This window comes from Misgurnus anguillicaudatus, chromosome 21, assembly GCF_027580225.2.
Source record: "Misgurnus anguillicaudatus chromosome 21, ASM2758022v2, whole genome shotgun sequence".
In the NCBI taxonomy this organism is placed as follows: domain Eukaryota; kingdom Metazoa; phylum Chordata; class Actinopteri; order Cypriniformes; family Cobitidae; genus Misgurnus; species Misgurnus anguillicaudatus.
In genome coordinates this window covers 34,685,172-34,709,333 of record NC_073357.2, presented here as the reverse complement: position 1 = coordinate 34,709,333, position 24,162 = coordinate 34,685,172, and the positions used below count along the sequence as shown (strand labels likewise).

Genomic DNA, 24,162 nt, shown 5'->3' with positions numbered 1-24,162 from the left:
AGGAGGCCTGTCTGGGAGAGCTTACGCTGAAATGGGAACAGAGCTGATAACGCTCGAAAGCTCAGAATGTCTGAGGTTTCGCAGGTGACTGACTCAGGGTTGACCTCACCTGCATTTGACACCTAGGATGAGGACACCCCTCTTCATAGCTCTTTTTTGTAGCGATTAAGCCTGTGATAATCTGTAAATAAATACAAGTGTTTAAAAAGCACCCAAGTGTCTTACTTAGTCATATAGATGACATAGATCTCAGGTTGCTTTGAACAAAACTCTGTACATAGTTTCCATCTTTAAACTCAAGTCTGTCCTTCTCTGTCTTGTCTAAAAAGTATTTGGATACTGAAAAATGTCTTTGCATTTGAAAATTAAAAATCATAGCAAGTGATATTTTTGTAAAGAAAGACAGCACAAGCACACTTTTGAAGCACCAAAAATTAAATTAGATTGTGAAACAATAAATATAATGTTGTGTTGATACATATAGGGATGAGCGGGGCACAAAGTAACGCGGGGTTAATTGTAAGGCAACTACTTTACCTATTTATACAGGGCTGAGTAATCTGTGCTTTTGGTCATTTTCTCTTACTGTCAGAAGATGATCTCCTGTGAATTTGTGAAAAGTTTTGATGTGTTTTGGTTAAGATATTGAACAAAGAGTGTTTTGGAGGTTTAAGTTTATTTCTTCATCTTATGTTTTTTTTTATTTCTGAGTTGGGTGTGTAAGTCACCAAATCCAACCTTATATATTATTTTAATCACTGTCTTGTTACCTAAAACATAACACCATTTTAAAATATGTCAGCAACTGCTAGTAACTGATAGCTGAAAACATTTTTCCAGCGGGGTTAGTTGTACACAACTAAGCATCCAGTATACAATGATAAAGAAATGAAAACAATTTAAATACTATTTATCAAAATGATAACTGTTAATACAATATCAATAACTCACAATTATGTTTTTTGTCTTAATTGTGCAGCCCTTTCAAAAAATCTATTTATATGCATTGATGCATAATTGATGCATAAGAATCATGGATGGATGAATGTGAGGATATCTATCTATTATGGGCAGATATATAAACAATATCCACCTTTAGTATGTAGACAGAATTTTATTGAATTATTTTTGTTTAAACCAAATTTTCTAGCAGTGTTACAACAAACTCTGGTTGTTACAATAAACCCCACCTACGGGGTAAGTTGTAACGTTTACACTCCTGTCACTTTCGGTGTAATTGTACGATAACGCTAGCCTGGCTCCGCCCTCCTACGTGCTTCCGCTTAATTTTCATTTTGCTTCAGTACAACGTCTGGGACTGCTTTGTAGAGTTTCGTTTTCTCCTGCAAAAATCTGCAGGTCCAATCAGCGAACAGAGGGGGGTGGCTAAGAACGATGAAGTTGAGGTTGTGCGTCAGTTTGAGTTGTAGTTCAGAAATGGCAGAGAAGAAAGAAATGACAAAAGCTATTCGGTCCTTTGTTGCAAAACTGCCGAATATACAGAAGTTAAAGCCGGAGCAAGAACTTTGCTAAGTTTTGTTGGTCTGATTATTCGTACTTGTTGTTTCCGGACGGTTTCGGCGCTTGATATACGTCACAACCACACGTTAGCGATCGCCTATGGCAGATCCTGAGTGAGTCTGGGCAGATCCAATAGTTTTAAACTTCAACAGAGAACCCTCCTTAACGGAAGTAACGCTTTGCAATGGAGCGTGGCCAGACTCTCTGTACAAATAAAATGAATGTACGGTCTGGTTGGACCAGGCTACGATAACGCTCCCACAAAAAAACTTTTAAGTGTTTATTTGTAGCAGAGATGTGTGTTGATTGTGTAAAAAAATTATGAATCTAAAATATTTTTTGAATGATAGAGCCAAAGTCAAAAAGTGTTGTGCCCCGCTCTCCCCTACATATACATGTTTATAGTGGATGTGATTAAACGACACCTGTAATTATTTTGCTGGAGACCCTGATGAAAAGTGACATGCAGTCAGGTTAAAATGACATTAGAATTGGTTGGGTAAAAGTGACAAAACATAATTTGTCAGCAGATGCCCCTTATTTTTTTTTATTGGTGACAGTGAAATTCAAGCATTTTCCGGTGACAGTGAAATTCAAGCATTTTCATGTGTGCAATGTTTACATTTTTTTTTGTACAGTATTTGGTACTTGATGTCTGTTATATTTTACTCTGTTGCATTTGTTTTGGGCTTTAATTGTAAATCCTTCCTTCCTGACAGAGCATACCACCAGCTTGGTAAAAGAGTTCTAGCAGTAAAGGTAAGAAAATAAATGGAGTAATACATTCATATCTAAGCTCTGAAATGGCACACATTTCATTTGAAAGAAGTTCAAATCTTATTTACTTTTAACCATGTCATACAGCCAGCTTGCTTTTTGACTAGATGGTTCCTTTAAGAACCTGTTGAGCAGAAGAAATGAACAAAAAGAACCAAGACCTCAGTGGACCTCTGTTAAGAGGTGGATATGACTATGATAGAAAATAGATCTGCTGTAGATGTTAACAGTGCTCTTCTAATTGAAAAGCACAAAAGAGCGAATCCTGCACTCCAGCTCATGACTGCCACACTTAACCATGATCTAACTATCCTCCAACTCCTACACTACGTTCCCACCATCTGCTCTATTTTTTAATTCTTTTTCCTTCTGATTTTCCTCATTTACATATGTTTCCGTTTAGTTTACTTTTATCCTCTTACTGTTCTTATCTTCTTTCTGTCCTCCTCTCGTTTCTTCTGCTCATCTTTCCGTCTGTGCTCTGCCTGGGTCTGCTTGAGCAGAGCTACAGTATCAGCCTTTGGCTAAGGCTGTAAGTGATCTCTGCTGAGCTTTAACTGCATGGCCTTGCCTTACTGCCTTACCTGTAATCAATTATTTCAGTGGGAGGCTGATAATCTAGCCTTAACTAAAGAAGCATTTTAGCTAGTCACTACTTCATTACAATAGTAGAGAAGAGAGAGAGAGATAGAGAGAGCAAGTGCATCCGTTCAACCCTAAACTCGTTTATATTTTAAAACTTATTAATGAAACTATAGCCTTGAAAAATCTAAGCACTTCTAATATGTTTTTGCGAATAGTGGACTTTTTTAATTTGCTGCGAATCTGCGTGTATACAAATTCTTTGAAATTTCTCTGTAGCTTCTCAAGCATCAGCTCTTAATCTCAAAGCAAGCTGAAACAAAAATATTGATGCGGCCCACTTTAGCATTTAGATCAATCACAATAGTGTTTTATTACAGTGTACCTCTTGAATGAGCGCTGAGTGTTTGCCTGTATAAATTGGACAGAACATTTTTCCTTTAAGGAAGTCATGAATTGTAATAATCAGCTATGGTCCTATTTTGCATTTCATATGTAGGTTTGATAAAACTTAATTTGCTTCAAAGTTTTGTTTGTGTGTACATGGTGTGTACACTTTTGATACGCAGCTGTGTAAGGTTTGTAGGTGTGTGTCTGTTCAAATGTGGGCCATATTGTTGTATTGCAGATTATTCCTCTGGACATCACAGTAGAGCTTCAAAAGCAGATCATGTCGGAACTTGAGATCCTTTATAAGGTCTGAACATCTTTTGAATCATATTTTTCTAATGCATTTTAATCTTAAGAACAGTGGGTCTCATTCACTAAGCATGCGTACGCACAAATTTGTTCGTAAAATGTGTGTACGGACGTTTTAACTTACAAATCATGGTTCAACAAAAACGTTTGTACTAAAATTTATTTTAAATGTATGCAAAAACGTAAGAACAACTTGCCTAAGACCACGCGTACGCAATAATCATGAACAAGGAAAAAATATATAAAATATATAACACAGATATATATTATTGGGCTCTTTTTTCTTTTTCATGATTATTGCGCACGTGTGATCTAAGTTGTTTTTAGGTTTTTGCATAATTTACAATAAATTTTAGTATGAAAGTTTTTGTTGAATCGTGATTTGTATGTTAAAACGACCGTACGCACATTTTACGAACAAATTTGTGCGTATGCAAGTGAATGAGACCCATCAAGTGAGCTAATTTTGTTGCAACCAGCATCTTTGGGTGTGCTGTAGCGATATCAGGTTCTTGCCATCCTCTCAGTATAACATGAGTTTAAACTTTTTACTCTCTTTAGAAACTCTCTTGAGAAGCCTGTACCAGTGTACTACAGAGTACATTTATTAATAAAAAAAAAAAGAATAAAATTCATGAAGAGATGTGTATGGTTTCAGTTTTCAGATTAGTTTGATGTCTATGAGTGTGAAAAAATGTCATGAATTATTCAGAGATCGGTGCCCACATTCACAGTCTAGTCCATCTTCTCCAGTAACCTGCTTTGACAACAGCTGCCAGATAGACTTTAATTTATTACCCAAGTACACAATAATCGTCCAATCAAACCAATTGAAATAGTTTGGGTAATGCTTACTTGCATTATCATGTGACTTTCTTTAATTAACTACCAGCCAAATATACTTCAATGTAAACAACCAATCACGTGTGTTACTTTTAATTAAGTTTCCATTGACACGTATCAAGTGTATCAAGTGACTTCCCTGTTATAAAATGAAAGGCAATATGTAGTCCAAAGAGTGTAAGCAGTTTATATGTCACTGCGATATCGTTAACCAGCACACATTATGTGTTTTTTGTTTACAGTGTGACTCTCCGTACATCATAAAGTTTTACAGTGCATTCTTTGTGGAGAACAGAATATCTATATGCACTGAGTTTATGGATGGTATGTCTCATCTGTTGATATGGTCTTTGTGTCTTCTTATCATTTATTGGCAGTATATTAAATATAAATGTCTTATTAGAAGTAATACAGGTGTTTTCTATAATGGCAATCGTTTTCTGGAATATGGAAATTATTGCTTGTAAGGATCTCAAAACTCTCAACACTGATTATTCAAATGAAGCACTAAATGTTTCTATGAAATAAATGATATTTCAGTCATATCTTGAGATGGGCTTTTACCATATTACTTGGGTTGTCTGTTCTTAAGAGAATGTTAATTTGTGTTTAATCATTAAATTATTTGTTAATGATGCAGGTGGCTCTCTGGATGTTTACTGGAAAATCCCAGAGCATGTGTTGGGGAGGATTATTGTAGCAGTAAGTTGTGGGACAGTTATGCATTTAATGGAATTTTATGCTTGGATATCACTGATACTGTAAAAAAAATATTATATGCCGGTTTCCCGGACAGGGATTAGACTAGTCCTAGACTAAAATAAATGTAAGAGCTGTCTAAATTGATAACAACTTGCCCAGATATATGTTAAAATCAGTGGCGGCTCGTGACTGCTCAAAATATGTTCCTTTTTCAAAATATGTGTTCTGTGTGTCGAGAGGTCCTGTATACATCACGTGTTTTGTCAAAATATGTGCCTGCTACGCACGCGTCAAAACCGTTTATGATAAAAGAGACGCACGTAAGCGCTGGAGCGCGCTGCGACGCTTCGATAGCTTTTAGCTTAGCCCCATTCATTCAATGGTACCAAACAGAGATAAACTTAGAAGTGACCAAACACATCAACGTTTTTCCTATTTAAGACGAGTAGTTATACGAGCAAGTTTGGTGGTACAAAACAAAACACAGCGCTTCTCCAAGCGGATTCAAAAGAGGAACCACATTCCACGGCGCAACAGCACCCTTGGGAGCACTTCGACTCGGCGCAGTAACACCCTCCCTCTCCCATTATGAGAGTGAGAAGGGGAGCGGACTTTTCAGGCGAGTCGAAGCACTCCCAAAAGTGCTATTACGCCATAAAATATAGTTCCTCTTTTAAGTCTGCTTAGAAAAGCGCTATGTTTTATTTTGTACCACCAAACTTGCTCGTATAACTACTCGTCTTAAATAGGAAAAAAGTTGATGTGTTTGGTCACTTCTAACTTTATCTCTGATTGGTACCATTGAATGAATGGGGCTAAGCTAAATGCTATCGAAGCGTCGCAGCGCGCTCCAGCGCTTACGTGCCACACAGATGATAGAGGGATGTATCAACAATTCTTAGTTAAGGTAATAACATATTTTAATATTGAAAATGAGTAGACTATTCCTTTAACTCATTCACCGCCAGCCTTTTTGAGAAAAGTTGCCCACCTGCATTTTTGTGATTTTAACACAATTTTCACAAAATTCCTTGCAGGAAAAATCATTTTCTATTAATATATAAACATACAAATTATATCAAATTAAAGAACACACCCTCTGCTTTCAAACAAACAATAAACAAACAAACAAACAAACAAACAAAATGGGGAAAAAACGTTTCATTATATATTTACTTTTTCTACTTAATTTAACCACTGAAATATGGATATTTCTCTTCAAAAATACAACATTTTGAGCAAAAAGCTTAAAAAATTGCGTTTTTGTAAAGGAATTTATGTTAGAGATCAGACTCAGAATGACTATCAAACATAAAGGCAGTTAAAAAAAAATCATTAACTCTTTTTAACTTCCGTTTTTGATAAATTCGATTTGGCGCCATCTGGTGGATAAAAGCGGTATTACACTTTCACTTTGAAATTCGTCCAAAAAGGCATATTTATTAGTTAAATATTAACTCATAAATGACGAGATAACTCGTCAATGGCGGTGAATGAGTTAAGCATGAGATTATGGGAGTATCTGGCAAACGTGAGTGTCTCTTTTATCATAAACCCTTTAGACGCATCTGCAGCAGGGACTTATTTTGACATGACACATGATGCACATAGGATCACTCGACACGCAGAACACACATTTTGAAAAAAGGAACCACACACATGACGGGCTACATACATGTTGTGACGAACTTCGCATCAAGCGCCCTCGAAAAAAGAAGTCACCGGTCGCCACTGGTTAAAATACATCAATACATCAGAAATGTTATATTTCATAATTAAAGGTCCCGTTCTTTCTGTGTTTTTGAAGCTTTGATTGTGTTTACAGTGCGCAATATAACATGTGTTCATGTTTCATGTGTAAAAAAAACGCTGTATTTTTCACACACAATTTACTTATCTGTATACCGCTGTTTTTACTGTCCTAAAAAAACACAACGTTCTGATTGTGTAGCTTGTTTAGTGTGTTGTGATTCGACAGCAGCTTAGCTTAGAAGAGCCATTTGAGCCAACGTTGGTAACTGATTTATTCCTGTGGGCGGAGTTTAGTCCAAAACTCTCATATTGACATCATTCAACCTGGAAGTAGAGGGCTGTAGTCCAAACCGGCCGTTCGCTGTAAGCTTTGAAAAGGGAGTTCTGTTAAAGAAAATATATCGCCTGGCAGTGAACTTTGAGCGTTATCATTTTGTAGGTATTATTCATGCTCTAACAGCAACATTACACACTAACTAAAGTTTGAAAAATGGGATCAGGAAGAATGTGACCTTTTAGCTAATCCCTGTCCTGGAAACCACCCCTATGTGTGTTTTGTCTTTGTTTATTAGTGCTGATTTTTTTATTGCTCTTCGCTGTGACCCTCATTACCCTCTCCATCACACTTTTTCACACTAATCAAAGACATACCACTGTTTAGATAATTCACAGCACTCTACTTGGGCAGTCATACACACATCCTGGTGTGTCTTTTGAAGTTTTTAAGTTGTGATATTTCTGTAGGTGGTGAAAGGATTAACTTACCTGTGGAGCCTGAAGATTTTACACAGAGGTGAGAAGGGGATTTGAACTTTGTTAGCTTGTTCAATAGTAACATCTAAGTGTTGCTACAAATGTATGATTTTATCTAGGCAGTTTTTGTATCGAAGTAACCAATGTACATAGATGAAAGTGCAGGATAGAAAATACTAGATGCTAAGAATGTAATATTAGATGTGTACATTATATTGTTTAGTTTCTAGATAGTTAAAAATTAATTTATTTTTCTCTGTCCAGATGTGAAACCCTCCAACATGCTGGTCAACACACGAGGTCAGGTCAAATTGTGTGACTTCGGAGTCAGCACACAGGTACATTTGCCACTTTGCCCTCGGATTATTACCAGGTCTCTCTCTCTTTTTCTCTCTTTCTTTCTCTCTCTCTCTCTCTCTCTCTCTCTCTGTGTGTGTGTGTGCAGTATACAGTATAGTGAGCACGGTCAGATCAGATCAGCTATTATCCCATCTGTCTCAGTATCTCTGTTCTCACCCCTGTCCTGATCCTCTAGCGAGATCTATCTTGTCTTTGCCCCTCAAAATCCCTAAATATCCCCTAGATTAGATTGCTCCTCTCTTCTCATTTTCAGATCATTTTAATTACCGAATTAACCAGATATTCAGTGTGCGTGCGTGTGTAAGCGTGTGGCTGGAGACAATAGTTGAGAAAGCTGAGAAAGTCAGCATCCATCTCTCCATCTCTAATACACTCAGGAGTCCAACAATGGAGCCCAATCACTCTCCACGCCTCTCTTTTAATTAATATTCATACCCACATTCCCCGTAGAGATTCGGCTTGAAGCTGACCCTTGGATGAGGTGCACGTGTGTGTGTTCTCCTGTCCAGACTGTGATGCTGTATTTAGGACCGGCGTATCTTTTATTCACTCACGCACACACTTTAGGCCACTGGGGAACGCTCTCATTATGTTTGTCCTGTCAGTGCTGACACCTGTCATTGTGCACATATCTTACGGTCTCTCCCCTTTGAGAGTAAAAACTAAAATTAAACCAGACTGGCATTTCAATAACACATTCTTTTCAGTAAATTTAAACCAGTTCTGTGTATATTATGGCAATAAGCTCAGCTGTGGTAGTTGGGGCACTAGCAAACTTCTCATAGTCATGGTTATGATCTAACACTTTGGTACCTGACGTTTCCTGTTTTATTTAATCCAAGGTTGTAAATGATCCATTCACATTGCTTGTAAAGGAGACCATTGAGTGCTGAAGCACTTGTTCCGTTTAATATGTGCATTGTCAGAGAAAGACTGAAATTGGTGTTTTTCTACAACTAAGAGTGGACAGACATTACGAGCCCTATTTTTACGATCTAAGCGCATTGTCTAAAGTGCACAGTCTAAATGGGCGTGTCCGATGCCACTTGTGCTAATTTAACGACGGGAAAAATGGTTTGTGGGTCGTGCGCATGGTCGAAAAGGGTTGTTCTTATTTTCCTAATGAGTAATGGGTGTGTTTTGGACGTAACGTGCAATAAACCAATGAAAGTCTTAACTCTCATCCCCTTTAAAATCCAGTTGCGCTGGCGCTATGTCTAATCCCTATTTAGATGATGGACTTTGTAAACTGAAAAACTAAGCGGAGGAAGAAGACCCCCAGTTTAAGAATGATGATAAAAAAATTTTTTCATTGAAATTTTAATTTTTTGGATTAAAACGTTTAAGAGATGTTTTCTTTCAGTCTTAGAAGTACAAATAGCAGGCTTTTAATTGCTGTAAATATATTGATATCCTACATAATCATTGTAATCTCATAAAATAATTTGCAAATATGCAAGAAAAGGTTTGTACTCTAAAAATACAAAGAAGAGATAAATAATTTACAAACGCGTGGAGAGCCGAAGCATTTCAGCACTAGAACAGCGCCATGGGATTTTTACAAAGCATTACTTAAAATGTTTCTCATCTCACCATATCCACAGGTACAATGTCATCATATACAATAAATCCGTAAGGTAGCATTTAAAAACATTTAAAAATAGATGCATTTGTTTAAAGCAAAGCATTAATTTACTTACCAGGCTACAGGTGAAGCTGCTCTTTCAATTCAATTCAATTTTATTTATATAGCGCTTTTCACAATTGTTAATTGTTGTAAAGCAGCTTTACATGAGTAGATGTAGGGGAGAACACAGAAAATTAATAGATAATATAAGAAGTAGAATATAGCGGCTAAGGTTAAACCGTACAAGCGAGCGTATTAATAATGTAACGTATACTGTAAAGTGCTAATTTTAGCCAAAGTTGGCTGACTCTCCCGGGGACAAAAAAACCCTAGGAAAAACCCAGTGGAAAAAACTCCTAGAAGGACAAAAACCCTTGGGAGAAATTAATATATATTTATATATATATAGACATGGTAGGGATAGGAAGCGGGTAAGCGGATTAAACTGGTTCATCGGCTGGGCATCACGTTGAAGGACAGCCAGTAGATCAGTGGTGCGATGACCTTCACAGCAACAGGAACTGGGTCTGTTTGTCTTATTGTCCTCGGGGTCGAGGACGAGACAGGGAGACAAAACCAGAGTTCTATTAGCGTAGGGGCCGTTCGCATGTAATGCAAGTGTCATACATTATAGTGGTTTAAGTCAGCTCGGTTCCAGAAAGGCTAACTATTGCGGCAATAGTATATTACCGATATGAGGTGTGTGAGTGCTTTGTTCTAGACAAAATAACTACTGCAGGAAAAGTACATTTACTGGACATTTTATGTGAATGCTTTGTTAAAGAAGAATGTCTTAAGTTTAGATTTAAATTGATCGACTGTGTCTGATACTTTTGACCCATCTCTTCTATCTTTGCGCCTTCTAACGTCTCATAATCAGTCCTCATTTATGTCCAAGAGACTCAGTATTAATATTTTACATTCAATCCTTTAATCTTTCATATTTAAAAGCATTTTTGTGCTGCTGCGCATTCATGTATGTGATAAGCAAACCCGCGTTGTCGTTCCGTTTTTAGGCGCATAATTTACTGCGCTCTTTAAATAACAAAAAACATATTGCGCCATAGACTTTAGAACAGGTTTTTGTTGGTCAATGGCATAGTCTATTTTAGTTGCCTCAAAATAGCAACGCACCAACAATGCACCTGAACACACCTCGTTTTCAGACCAGAATGCCCATGGGCGCAAATGCATTTGCTATTTTGCTATTTGCTATAACAACGTGGCGCTAAATGTGAAAATGATAATTGCGCATGGTTGAAACTAGCAAAAGTCACTTGCGTCGCGCATTGCGCCGGGTGTATGATAGAGCCCTATGTCTCTAAAGTCTTTCTTTGCTTTCTTCTACAGTTGGTGAACTCCATCGCTAAAACATATGTCGGAACCAATGCATACATGGCGGTAAGCTACATTCATTCACTTGATAGTGTTTTTCTATTCAAAATCTTTTTTTATTTTCAGTCTATGTAAGAGTCCTGCTTCATACATTCATACATGGCTTGTAAAGTCTTTGAGTCATGTATGTACTTATAGTTTGTAATAGTTTGTATAATAAAATCATATTCTTAAGAAGTCAAGAGCATAGAAAAGATTGTGGGTGTGTTTGACCCTCAGTTTCATGCCATTGTTTTTCTATAGGTTTGTATTTCATATAGTCATGTATTTAGAGTGTCTCATTTTAAACCAGTTGTGTCCATTCACTGATTTATACATTTTTTCTTTCTGTTTGTGTGTTTGGTTCTGTAGCCAGAGCGGATATCAGGGGAACAGTATGGTATTCACTCAGATGTATGGAGTGTAGGAATCTCTTTCATGGAGGTAAAACATTCATTTAATACAATTTTCAGTGCATACTGTATACACGTGTCCTTGCGTTCATGTTTGGGTGGACTCGTGTCTTACTGTTTCTGCTGAGTGCCACTGATAGTCCCCGCAGGCAGCCTGTCCAAACAGATGTTGGCCTACAGCTATGCATGGATCACACTCAGGATCTCCCACTGACTGCAGCACACACACAGACACTCGTATGCGCTGCTATGCTTTTTGACCCATCTCTTCTCTCTTAAATTTCCATGCAAGCAGAAGCCTAAGGAACATGGATTTTATGCGTGCATGTGTGTGTATATGGATGGATGGTTTCTGTCTATTCAAAAAGGCATGTAATAAATTGAGTGTTTGTATGTGTGTTTCTGCCTGCAAATACAGAAATATATGTGTGTTGAAACGATAAAGAAAAAAGAAGTGTATGTGTGTGTTAGAGGAATACAAGATTTGGAGTCAGTGTGGCAAAACGCTATCAATCACTCAGCCAGCAGAACGTCCAGTAATTATAGTGCTGTGTTCTCTCTACCTCACCACTACACCAGTCCCAGAGGTGTGTGTATGTGTGAATGGAGAACAGGTGTGTGCGTCTGGTAGGGTATGGAAGATTTGTTTTGTGTAGGGGATGTTTTTTATAAGCAGAAACCAGTAGCATAAAGCGTACGAGTGGATTAGATTTCAATATGGTGGTTTTACTCCTGTGCTGAAAATGCCGTGCTGGTAGTTCTCATTGGCTTTATTGATTTTCATTTTGTAATTGTCAGCGCTTCTCATTGGCTGTGATAAATTGTTATTGTATCCCTGGACTCAATTCATTGATTGCATTTATCAATACTGTTTGATATCATCACTGAGATGTTAAGGGAGAGAAACATCAAGGGTTGTATGGATTGACGCTATTATGAGTTGATGAACAGTTTATTGATTCGATTATGAGCTAGAATTGAACGTACCATGTTGTTAGAAAAGAGATCGATTCCATTCGGCTGCTGGAATGTTGCAAAAGTTCAGGTGATTTACCTGTAGGTTTTGTGGGCAGATTCTTTACCTAATACAATAAACTCACCTCTGAACACTGAGGCTTAACTGAAATGGGTTTAATGGACATTCTAGTTTTCATGAATGAAAAGACTTGACAACAGATGAGGTAGATGGATGTGAAGAGTGTACATGAGGAGCTCAAATGCAAAAGGCGCTAAATGCCACTTAACAGAATTCTTTCGGCACTTAATATACTGTATGTTCATGAAAAACTTTCACTTTAAATTCACTTAATCCATGCCTCAGGCCATTCAGAAATACTGCTTGGTTGGCGAAATCCATTAAGAGTCTGATAAAAATCTTAATTTACAAGAAAACATGTTGGATGTACTTAGAGAGAAATTTATATGTAAAAACCTGATATACTGTAAGTGAACTTTTCACATTTTTTCCCTTTACAGCTGGCACTGGGCTCTTTTCCATATCCACAGGTAAGTCTATACTGTACATCAACAAAACATATAGAAGTTAGCTCATTTAATGTTTAGCTTCTGCCTGCTTTGCATTTTCATTGCCTTGAAGGCACAGTGGATGCCTGATCCCTTGTGATCTTGGTGTATTGGCTGTAATAGAGTGCCGCAGGGATGACGTATGTTTGTAGGAAAAACCCAAACGCGAGTTAGTATTTTAGCCCGTTTGGTTCCATCATTACGAGGTCAATGAGTTTTTTAAATGGGGTTTTGGTTAAATGCCTTAAATAAGATCTTGGTTTAAGACAAGCCCAACATATTGTTAAGTTTTATTCTACAACTTAAACTCTTTCCCTGCCAGCGTTTTTTAGTGTAATGCCTTCCAGAAAATGTTCTTTAAATATATAAACATTTGTGTATCAAATGAAAGAAGAGATCCTACACTTTCAAACAAAAACAAGATATGGGTTTCTTCAAAAACACAAAATTTTGAGCAAAAAGCTGAGATAATTCTATGTTTGTGAAGGACTTTTGATAGAGATCAGATTCAGAGCGATCCTTAAAACATACATTGACATACAGCTGTGTGCCCTGGGGTGATATTTCCGTGTTTTATAAGTTATATTGGTGGATAATAGAAGTATTGTGGATTGCCAGAAAATCTCGTCATTGGCAGGGAAGTGTTTTCTCTTATTTGATGAGGTAACTCCTCAGTGGCCGGGGAAAGAGTTAAACACACCAACTCGTGATTTTTAAAGATATAACATGTTTTTAAAAGGGCAATTGCTAACAATTTGCTACATGAGACTACAGACATTGTCTGGGACTTTAAACGTCATCACTAATAAAGATCTTATAAGCAATGCAACATGAGCACAATTCTCAACAAACATTCATCCACAGAGTATGTCCTTATCGGGAAACATGTTTATCAATGTGTTTAATAAAGTTTGCAAGAACTGTCCGAAGCTTGGTGTTGATGACGTTGAGGTCGAGAGACTGTGGTGTAGTTCGACTCGAACCTACAGTTAGCCTGTTATTTCTGTCAAACGCATTTAGACTTTAATAAAATTAATAAAAGTTTCATCTCAGTTGCGAAGCATAAAGTTTTCTCTAAAATGAGACATTTTCTATCAATTTACGTCAAACTATGGGGGTAGAGACTCAAAGAATTCTAAGTATACTGCAGAGCATAACAGAACAATAATCCAAAGGTCTATGGGAAAAATGAATGGGCTTTTTGGCAAGGGATCTAGGGTCCCGCTACCTTCCGGGTCGGCCTACAAAAATACGTCATTCATGTGGCACTCTATAACTTATGATCCCACCATTGTTTACCCACTTTACATTATATCAGCCCTGTAATCGGATTACTTGCAGGAATTTTCTTTAAAGGAATATTCCATTTTCTTAAAAGAAAAATCCAGATAATTTACTCACCACCATGTCATCCAAAATGTTGATGTCTTTCTTTGTTCAGTCGAGAAGAAATTATGTTTTTTAAGGAAAACATTGCAGGACTTTTCTCATTTTAATGGACTTTAATAGACACCAACAATTAACACTTAACTCAACTGAACTCAAAATGAAAATCGTTTCGCTAGATAACACCCTAATGCCTCGTTTGGGATTGTTTATAGTCCTTTGAAACATTGATTGAAAAAAACTGTTACGTGTTGAGTTAAGTGTTAATTGTTGGTGTCTATTAAAGTCCATTAAAATGAGAAAAATCCTGCAATGTTTTCCTCAAAAAACATAATTTCTTCTCGACTGAACAAAGAAAGACATAATCATTTTGGATGACATGGTGGTAAGTATATTATCTTGATTTTTCTTTTAAGAAAATGGAATATTCCTTTAAGTGGTAAACCTGAATTATAATGCATTCTGATTCGGAGCATTAACTACTTTAGGAACCACATGTCACTAAAGCACAAAGCATGTAAATTTGTGGTAGCATATTAAAGTATGGTGTATGTAATGTACATATATAATTAAACCATGCCAAAATAGTGTTGTGTTACTGGCAATTACAACCACACTAACAAATTTTTCTTCAAGAAATATATGAAGACTCTACACTTCTACATGTTCTTAAAGGCAGGGTATCTCATTTGATCCAGAAACAATTTTAGTTATGCTGGTTAAAAGTCTCCTCACATCCTGATAGCAATCACTATGTTAAGTTGTTTAAATGTATTTGTAGAATATTTATGTCATCTGTGAAAGGCGTAGGACCAAAAAATGTTTAACCAATCATAGATATCGGTCAGAACGGTAGGTGCCTTTTTTGTCCCTCATTCGTTAGGATAATTTGAATGCCACCGCGCAGCTTGTTCACGCAGACACCATACGTCATCGGCGCATTCACATGCCCTCACCCCCTGCTGAATTGACAACATACACAGGAGCCCCAAATGAAAGACATGTTTTATAACAACAACAGCAAAAAACTGCCTGGATCAGCAGAGAGCAAAATCCAGTGTGACTTTGGATGGTGCTTTGAATGGAGGGTGGGATCGTGATTTCATTGCTAGTCGGCTACCGTTAGCATTTTTCAAAATGTGATACCCTACCTTTATTGGAATATTCCATTTTCTTAAAAGAAAAATCCAGATAATTTAGTCACCACCATGTCATCCAAAATGTTGATGTCTTTCTTTGTTCGGTCGAGAGGAAATTATGTTTTTTGGGGGAAAACATTGCAGGATTTTTCTCATTTTAATGGACTTTAATAGACACCAACATTTAATACTTAACTCAACACTTAACAGTTTTTTTCAACTGAGTTTTAAAGGACTATAAACAATCCCACACGAGGCATTAGGGTCTTATCTAGCGAAACGATTGTCATTTTTGACAAGAAAAATAAAAAATATGCTCTTTTAAACCACAACTTCTAGGTCCGGTCCAGCGCAACCTAAAGTAAATGTGTAGTGACGTAGGGAGGTGACGTGTTACATATATAAAACGCACATTTGCGGACCATTGTAAACAATAAACTGACACAAAGACATTTAAGTAGTATCAATTGACATACAACAACGTAGGAACGGTCCTCTTTCAACACATTTGTAAACACTGGGGCGGAGTTTCGCGTTCGTCTTCTGTGACCTCTTGACGTCATGACGTATTGCGTGGGGTCACATCACGCATCACGACCGGATCTAGACGAGAAGTTGTGGTTTAAAAATTGATATTTTTTATTTTTCTTATCAAAAATGACAATCGTTTCGCTAGATAAGACCCTTATGCCTCGTTTGGGATCGTTTATAGTCCTTTGAAACTCCGTTGAAAAAAAAACTGCAAAGTGTTGAGCCAAGCACCAAATGTTGGGCTTAAAGTCCATTAAAATGAGAAAAATCCTGCAATGTCTTCCCCAAAAAACATAATTTCTTCTTCACTGAACAAAGAAAGGCGTCAACATTTTGGATAACATGGTGGTGAGTAAATTATCTGGATTTTTCTTTTAAGAAAATGGAACATTCCTTTTAACTCTTTCCATTGATCTTTAAATAACTGCCAGACTAATTTTCTAATTCTTACTTAAATATTTCATCATCTTTCTGTTTATGAAAGGCTTAGGTTGTTAAAAAAGGGAATTAACGGAAATTCCCAAAGTTCTAATTGAACTTTGTTGGTTTGTGACAGTCATATAGACACATGTACCGAACTGTGATTCAATGCCCTAGTTTCTCTAATCAGACTCTGAGCTTTAAAAGTTCTGCATGTTGGAGTGCAGCGAGTTTCAGGGACCCTTTAATGAGGGAAATGTTGACTAATGCTCAATAAATTACTCCCAGCATGCCTGTTGGGTTAATTAGCATATTAAAACAAAGCAGCCACTCAGGGCATGCGGAGGAAAATCAGAAAGAAACATTTTGAGGCTGCATCTAGTGCCAGAGCCTTGAGCATTGAGTTTAGAGGAACAGTCACAGTGGCTGGGCTTGGCACTGGTGTGCGTTTTGTGCTGTATCTTACACATCACTTGTACAAAGCTATTGGTTACAATGGAAGTAGTTACACAATGAAATAAACAAAGAGTTGCAATGAAATGCTAATGTGTAATACGTGAAATTGGTATCAGGAAAAGTGGGAATTGCATTTGCATTATGATTAATCATAGATTGTAAGATTTGCGTTTAGCAGATATTTGTTTTTAATGCAGAATACAACAACAAAACATAGAAGGATGAACAAACTGTGAGAAAACGTGATGGGTAGGTAGAAAAACCATCAGAAGTGCAAGAGACCAATGCAGCATTTGTGTATTAGAGTATCTGTGCAGTTCACTGTGTGTGCATTAGCCTGTGGCCTCCAGGCTCGTCTCATTTGAAATTGTTTTCCTCTGCTCTCCAGCGTTATCTATTAACGGGGCCATTATCATGTTAATCCACAGAGTATTATTACATAAACTAATGTATTCACATTCACAAACACACCCATATACACACTCAAAAGTGTGATTGGATTTGGAGCTTAACATGTACGCTTTCTTTCCTGATAAGGAAGGACAGCAGACCTTACTTAAACTGTAAACCATCAAAACAACAGCAAAAATCTATATATGCTATAGTGCTATTCAAAATCAATTCCAGAGTACATCATCAGATCTCAAACGCGTATATCATCAGATAAAGTGATAGTGATTGATTGATTGAAAAAAAAAAACAGTAAAACTTTTGTTCTTGGCCCATAGAGCCAGAGGCACTATACTGAAGCATTTCATGTATACACACCCCATTAATTTATGACTTCCTCTTCTAATCTCTCCCTTTCCTTGTTCTGTGTTCCTGCATTTCTAAAAATCGTATGGAATGAAAGTGGAAAGAGAGAGGGAGGCATGAAGGAGAAAGAGGGATGGGGTTAGTCAGTAAGAAGGGGAGAGCGAGCTAAACCTCCCACTGCTAGAGCGTTTTTGCTCTTGATGTTAATTTTCACAGCTCCATATGGTGCTGCAGACTCTTCACCTGCAGGCATCACATACACACGCGCATCCCACCCAGCCAGCACACACGCTACCTCGGGCCTGGCCTGTCACTCACATCAGCCTATGCATCTGTCTGTTCTCTTTCTCTCGCACATGCTCGCACAGTCATTGTCCATTGTGTGAGGAGATCTTTAGAGATGCCTGCTGTATATGCATCAACTTCTCATCCTCTACCCCCACTCCACTCACATTAGACCCCAGTCAAATCTGCTAGTGTGTGTGTGTGTGTGTGTGTGTGTGTGTGGTTGCTAGCGCTGTTACAAGGGTGTGTGTGTGTGTGTTTGCGTGCATGCCTGTGTGTTTTCTATGTGTTATCTTGTCATTGATTATAAAAGGCTCTTTAATTTCGTCTCACCCCATGTTGGGATTAATTTGCATTCTTTGTCAGGAGTTAATGGCGTCTCCCGATGGCTCGCTCGGAAAATCTTTGAAGACTGCAGACTGGCTGGCGTGTGTATACAGCCTCCAGCGCTTCTCCTCCTGATTGATTTGTTGTTGCCTTTTCTGTTTTCCGGCTGTTTCGGCTTCAGCTCATTTTGAGGCTCGTATTCATCTGAATATGCTATATGATGTAGCTCTTTAAGAGCTTTAACATGGAAATGTATTTGAGAGGAGCGTGTCTGGATGTTCTGACGTGCGTTAAAATGGTTGAATTACATATTTCACCTAGCCGGTTTTCGTTTTTTCCAATCTTTCCTCTATCAATAATTGTCTTGTAGAATTGACATCTCTACGAGAACAATGTTGATTTGCATTTAGTTTTAATTTAAGACGTTCATTTCGGATTTTGCTTTGGTGCTGATGCGTGAGATTGGGAATCGCATTTTCCCCCCAAGTAATTCCATTCCGAGTTAAAATGTAACACTTTAACATTAGTTTTTTTATAAAGTGGTCTTGATTGTTTAGTGGAGATCACATCAATGTTTTTCATCTAACTGATTTGATTGGAAAACAACACGTAAGGCAAATATTGATGCCTTTAATTGTCCCGTGATTGCCGTGGTTTGCAGTTTTAGCCAATGCTGTATGTTATTTAGTTCCTACATTAAAGTTCAGTGTCTCTAGGTATTTAAAGAGAGAAGGGTTGTGTTTAATTGAGAAGAGAATCAATGGCTAGCGTAATATATCATCAGAGTGGCTGCATTGCATTGGGTGTTAGTTTAAATGGGACGTTTGGACAAGATTTGTCCAAGTAAGTGCATCCTGTGAGCTGGAAGAGTAACTTTAAGTGACCCTGCCTGTGAAAACCCAACTTTGTTGCTTTGTGATCTACTGTTTTCTACACATGATCATCCTACACAATGTGAAAAAAACGTTTTTTTTTTTTTTTGAAAATATAACTTTGATATCTTTAAAAGAAACATTTCACTAGACTTTAAAAAAAATGTAAAATAAATATTTGGTGTTCACAGAATAAGTATGTGAAGTTTTAGCTCAATATACCATATAGATAATTTATTATAGCATGTTAAAATTGGCACTTTGTAGGAGTGAGCAAAAATGTGCCATTTTGGGGTGTGTCCTTTAAATGCAAATGAGCTGATCTCTGCACTAAATGACAGTGCCGTGGTTGGATAGTGCAGATTAAGGGGTGGTATTATTTCCTTCTGACATCACAACAGGAGCTAAATTTCAATGACCCATTTTTTCATATGCTTGCAGAGAATGGTTTACCTAAACTAAGATAATGTGTAGTTCTTTTACACATTTTATAGGTTGGTAGAAGCACTGGGGACCCAATTATAGCATAGAAAAAGTCAGATTTTCATGATATGTCCCCTTTAAAATTGACTGAGTGGGTCCCTGTCAAAGATTGAAATCATAGCGAAAATAATAGTTGAAATCAAACTTTGATGCTTTCAACATTGTAAGAATTTAGCCTTGTTTTCACATGCAGGCTCACAAATATGTAACTATCTGTCATTACTTTTCTTTTCAGATGAATACTCATCTCCAGTTATGTTGATAGAAGTGTGATAAAAAATCTGAAATGTACTTAAAGGATTAGTCCATTTTCTTAAAAAAAAATCCAGATAATTTACTCACCACCACCATGTCATCCAAAATGTTGATGTCTTTCTTTGTATAGCCGAGAAGAAATTATGTTTTTTGAGGAAAACATTCCAGGATTTTTCTTATTTTAATGGACCCCAACACATAACAGTTTAAAATTTCAGTTTCAACAAAGTTTCAAAGGACTCTAAAGGATCCCAAACGAGGCATAAGGGTCTTATCTAGTGAAACGATTGTCATTTTTGACAAGAAAAATAAAAAAATATGCACTTTTAAACCACAACTTACCATCTATCTCCAGCCCTGTGACGCGCCAGAGGTCACAGATGACGAATGCGAAACTCCGCCCCAGTGTTTACAAGTGTGTTGAAAGAGGACCTTTCCGACGTTGTTGTATGTGGAATGATACTAATTAATGTCTTTGTGTCAGTTTATTGTTTAACATGGTCCACAAATGTGCGTTTCATATATGTAACACGTGACCTCCCTGCGTCACTACGCAATTGCGTGGGGTCACGCTGGCTCGTCACGCAGCCGGAGGAAGATGAGTTGTTGTGGTTTAAAAGTACATATTTTTATTTTTCTTTTCAAAAATGACAATTGTTTTGGTAGATAAGACCCTTATACCCTTATGGGATCGTTTATAGTCCTTTGAAACTCCGTTGAAAAAAAACTGTCAAGTGTTAAGTTAAGTGTTAAGTGCTGGGGTCCATTAAAGTTCATTAAAATGAGAAAAATCCTGGAATGTTTTCCTCAAAAAAAACATAATTTCTTCTCGACTGAACAAAGAAAGACATCAACGTTTTGGATGACATGGTGGTGAGTAGATTATCTGGATTTTTTTAGGAAAATGGACTAATCCTTTAAGGTTTAATATTGACACTGGCATTCCAGTCCACCTAACCAGCAAATATTTAATGGATAATGTATATTTTATGGAAATAGAAACATGGAAATGTAGTAGACTTTATTCCCTTTTCAACTCTTATGTCTTATGGCATTATGTTTCGATTAGCCCAAACATAAGAAACACTGTGCAACATGTATCACATAATTAGGCATGAAAAGCTCATGAGTGTAACATAATCATTATTAAATCGGTTTTGTTATACTACTTAATTTATAAAGATCTAACTTACGTTCATTCTAAGACTGTGATGCTTTGTGAGATGCCTGTCATGTGTTTACTTGTACAGGCAAACATATAAACCTGGAGGCAAATAAAAAGTAGGAAATAGGAAACAAAAAAAAAAAAAACATTGCTTGGTGAAGCTTATCCTAATTGAGGATCAGACTATTAACAACTGTGTTTTCATTATGTAAATGATGTTAACACATCATGCCCATGTCTCGCCGACAGGGTTTTCATAATCTTCTCCCAGTGATCATAAATATGTCCAAATGCAATGCTTGTGATTATTACATGCTAATTACATGTAGCCTGTTTTCATTCTCTCTGTCTTGCTCTCCCTGTCTCTTTTTTACTCATTCTCATCCAAATCCCTCTCTCTCTCTTTTTCTCTCCATCCAGATTCAAAAGAGCCAGGGCTCCTTAATGGTAAGTGTTTTTCATGTATTTTCGGAGATGTAGACGGCCCCTCCCGCGAGCCCTCGCGCAGTTTTCTCCTCACCTCGCTTGGTTGCCTCCCTCCGAAGTTAATACAACACAATATTACGCTCTGTCTTAACAGCCTGTATTCAGATTAGGTGCCATTAGAAATAAGAAAACATTACAGATGAAATGGCTTTTTCCGAGTCAGAGTGCATTTGATTAAGCTGTATTGCTACCTGTTTTATTGCATTAATGATTTTATTTTTGCACTGTAAGGACGTTATCTGGGGTCTAATCTCTTTTTCTTCTACCCCCCTCTTTCACAGCCTCTTCAGTTATTGCAGTGCGTTGTTGATGAGGTGAGTCTGTCCCATGTACGACAACGTGCCTAATGGGGTGGAAAGCTGATATTTTGTTTCCTAATGAAGCGAGGTGCATTATCAGCTCTGCTCGGGATTTGGAAACGGGAAGCTTGTCGTGAGCTCGGACGCTTTGATCTTAAGGTCTTGAGCGAAACGTTTGGTTAAACTCTGGATGTGAATTTAGGAATAGATAAAATAAATATACAGACATTTTCAAAACAGTCACAGTTTAATAAGTCATTTCAAAAAAACAAAAAATCCCAGCACTATATTTCTGTTTTGCTGGTGTCTTGCTTACTGTCAGCAATGCCTCTTGGATTTTCTTTTCATCTCTTTTTCATTTTCTCGAATTTTGTTACGCTCCTACACACTCCGAGTCTGCTGGGGTAATGTAGCATGACAGTGCTCTGGACAACTGAGGGTTGCGGACCACAGAGTTGTTGCATTAACCTTGACATGCGTTAGGCGCTAAAATACACCCAGCTAAACCCTGACACATTTTCTCACCCTTATCTCTCTGAGGAGTTGGGTCGGGGTCATTTAAACCCAGATATTCTTTGAATAGATACAGCTCTACCTTCTCCGATATACAATATTTTGGTATAAATAACTCTGTCATATAACAGCTCCACTTAGCCTCAGAGTTGTATGTAGTATTTCACCTGTATGTTTCCCTAGACAAATTAAAGTAACAAACTAAAACATCTAAATGGCTTCATCTAAGCCAGGGGTATGCAACGGTGGTCCTAGAGTGCCGATGTCCTGCAGATTTTAGCTCCAATCCTGATAAAACCTACCTGTAGTTTTCAGGTGACTCTTTAGACCTTGATTTAAAGGATTTGTCCACTTTCTTAAAAAATCCAGATAATTTACTCACCACAATGTCATCCAAAATGTTGATGTCTTTCTTTGTTCAGTCAAGACGAAATTATGTTTTTTGAGGAAAACATTTCAGGATTGGACTTTAATGGACACCAACAAGATTTAATGCAGTTTAAAATTGCAGTTTTAACGGAGCTTCAAAGGACTCTAAATGATCCCAAACGAGGCATAAGGGTCCCACCTAGCGAAGCGATGGTCATTTTTGGCAAGAAAAATAAATAATAAGCACTTTTGAACCACAACTATCTCCGGTCCTCTGACGCGCAAGTGCGACCTCACGTTATTGCGTAGTGCCGTGGAAAGGTCACGTGTTACATATATGAAAACGCACATTTGCTGACCATTTGAAACAATAAACTGACACAAAGACATTAATTAGTATCATTCCACATACAACAATGTCGGAACAGTCCTCTTTCAACACACTTGTAAACGCTGGGGCGTAGTTTCGCATTCGTCATCCGTGACCTCTTGACAGGATGGCGTATTACATGAGGTCGCGCTGGTGCGTCACGGGACCGGAGATAGACGAGTTGTTGTGGTTTAAAAGTGCATATTTTTTTATTTTTCTTGTCAAAAGTGACAATCGTTTCGCTAGATAAGATCCGTATGCCTCCTTTGGGATTGTTTGGAGTCCTTTGAAACTCTGTTTAAACTGCAAGTTTGAAGTCCATTAAAATTTGAAAAATCCTGGAAATTAAACATAATTTCTTATCGACTGAACAGGTGAGACGTCGGCGTTTTGGGTGGCGTGGTGGTGAGTGAATTGTCTGGATTTTTTTTAAGAAAATGGACTCATCTTGGACAAACTTGTTCAGGTGTGCTTGATTAGAGCTGGGGCTAAACTCTGCAGGACATCGACATTGCCTACGCCTGATCTAAGCCATGTGGCCAAGATATAAGTTCATCCAAAAATTGAAATTTCTGTCATCATTTTACATAAAATGTTTGTTCGTACAAAGAAAACGAATGGTGACTGAGCCAATAAGTGATTAATATTCTTCCTAACATTTCCATGTTCTCTCAAAAAAAAAACTCTTGAAAGGTTTGAAACAAATGCATGCCATTTAAATTCACATTTCTGAGTAAGGGGTCATCTTTTACAACGCTCAGAAACACTCACACATTCCCCAAATTTACATCACTTTCCTCAGCATTTAGTTAAAGCCCGTAGGCCATGGTAACTCCGACATTTAAAAGCACTTTCCACCGCTTTGTAAGTAATTAATAAGTAATTGTGTTAATTGTGTGTGTGTGTGTTGGGGGGAGTCTCTCCCTTCTCTTCTCTGCTTGAGCTACTCACTGACACGTGCTAACAACAGCGCCAGAGAGAGATGGAGAAGAGGGCCGCATAAACACACATTAAACATACTGAACGTGTCCTTTCTGCTATAATTTCTGCGTAATTAATAATTAAACGGCCGCTCGTGTAATGAGTTGACCCGGATAACCCGTTCATTACTCACCCGGCAGAC

The 24,162-nt window shown here is 37.5% G+C and overlaps 1 protein-coding gene across 2 annotated transcripts in view; it reads left to right on the top strand.

The window, feature by feature from the left end:
• map2k5 (mitogen-activated protein kinase kinase 5) overlaps nt 1–24,162 on the top strand; it is a 59,486-nt gene that overhangs the window by 15,793 nt on the left and 19,531 nt on the right. For both annotated transcript variants that reach the window (XM_055204383.2, XM_073859010.1), the window contains exons 9-19: nt 2,241–2,280; nt 3,509–3,577; nt 4,665–4,746; nt 5,063–5,124; nt 7,621–7,669; nt 7,894–7,967; nt 10,967–11,017; nt 11,363–11,434; nt 12,880–12,909; nt 21,423–21,449; nt 21,770–21,802. In XM_055204383.2, the coding sequence (XP_055060358.2) occupies nt 2,241–2,280; nt 3,509–3,577; nt 4,665–4,746; nt 5,063–5,124; nt 7,621–7,669; nt 7,894–7,967; nt 10,967–11,017; nt 11,363–11,434; nt 12,880–12,909; nt 21,423–21,449; nt 21,770–21,802 (589 nt within the window). The remainder of the gene's footprint in view (nt 1–2,240; nt 2,281–3,508; nt 3,578–4,664; nt 4,747–5,062; nt 5,125–7,620; nt 7,670–7,893; nt 7,968–10,966; nt 11,018–11,362; nt 11,435–12,879; nt 12,910–21,422; nt 21,450–21,769; nt 21,803–24,162) is intronic.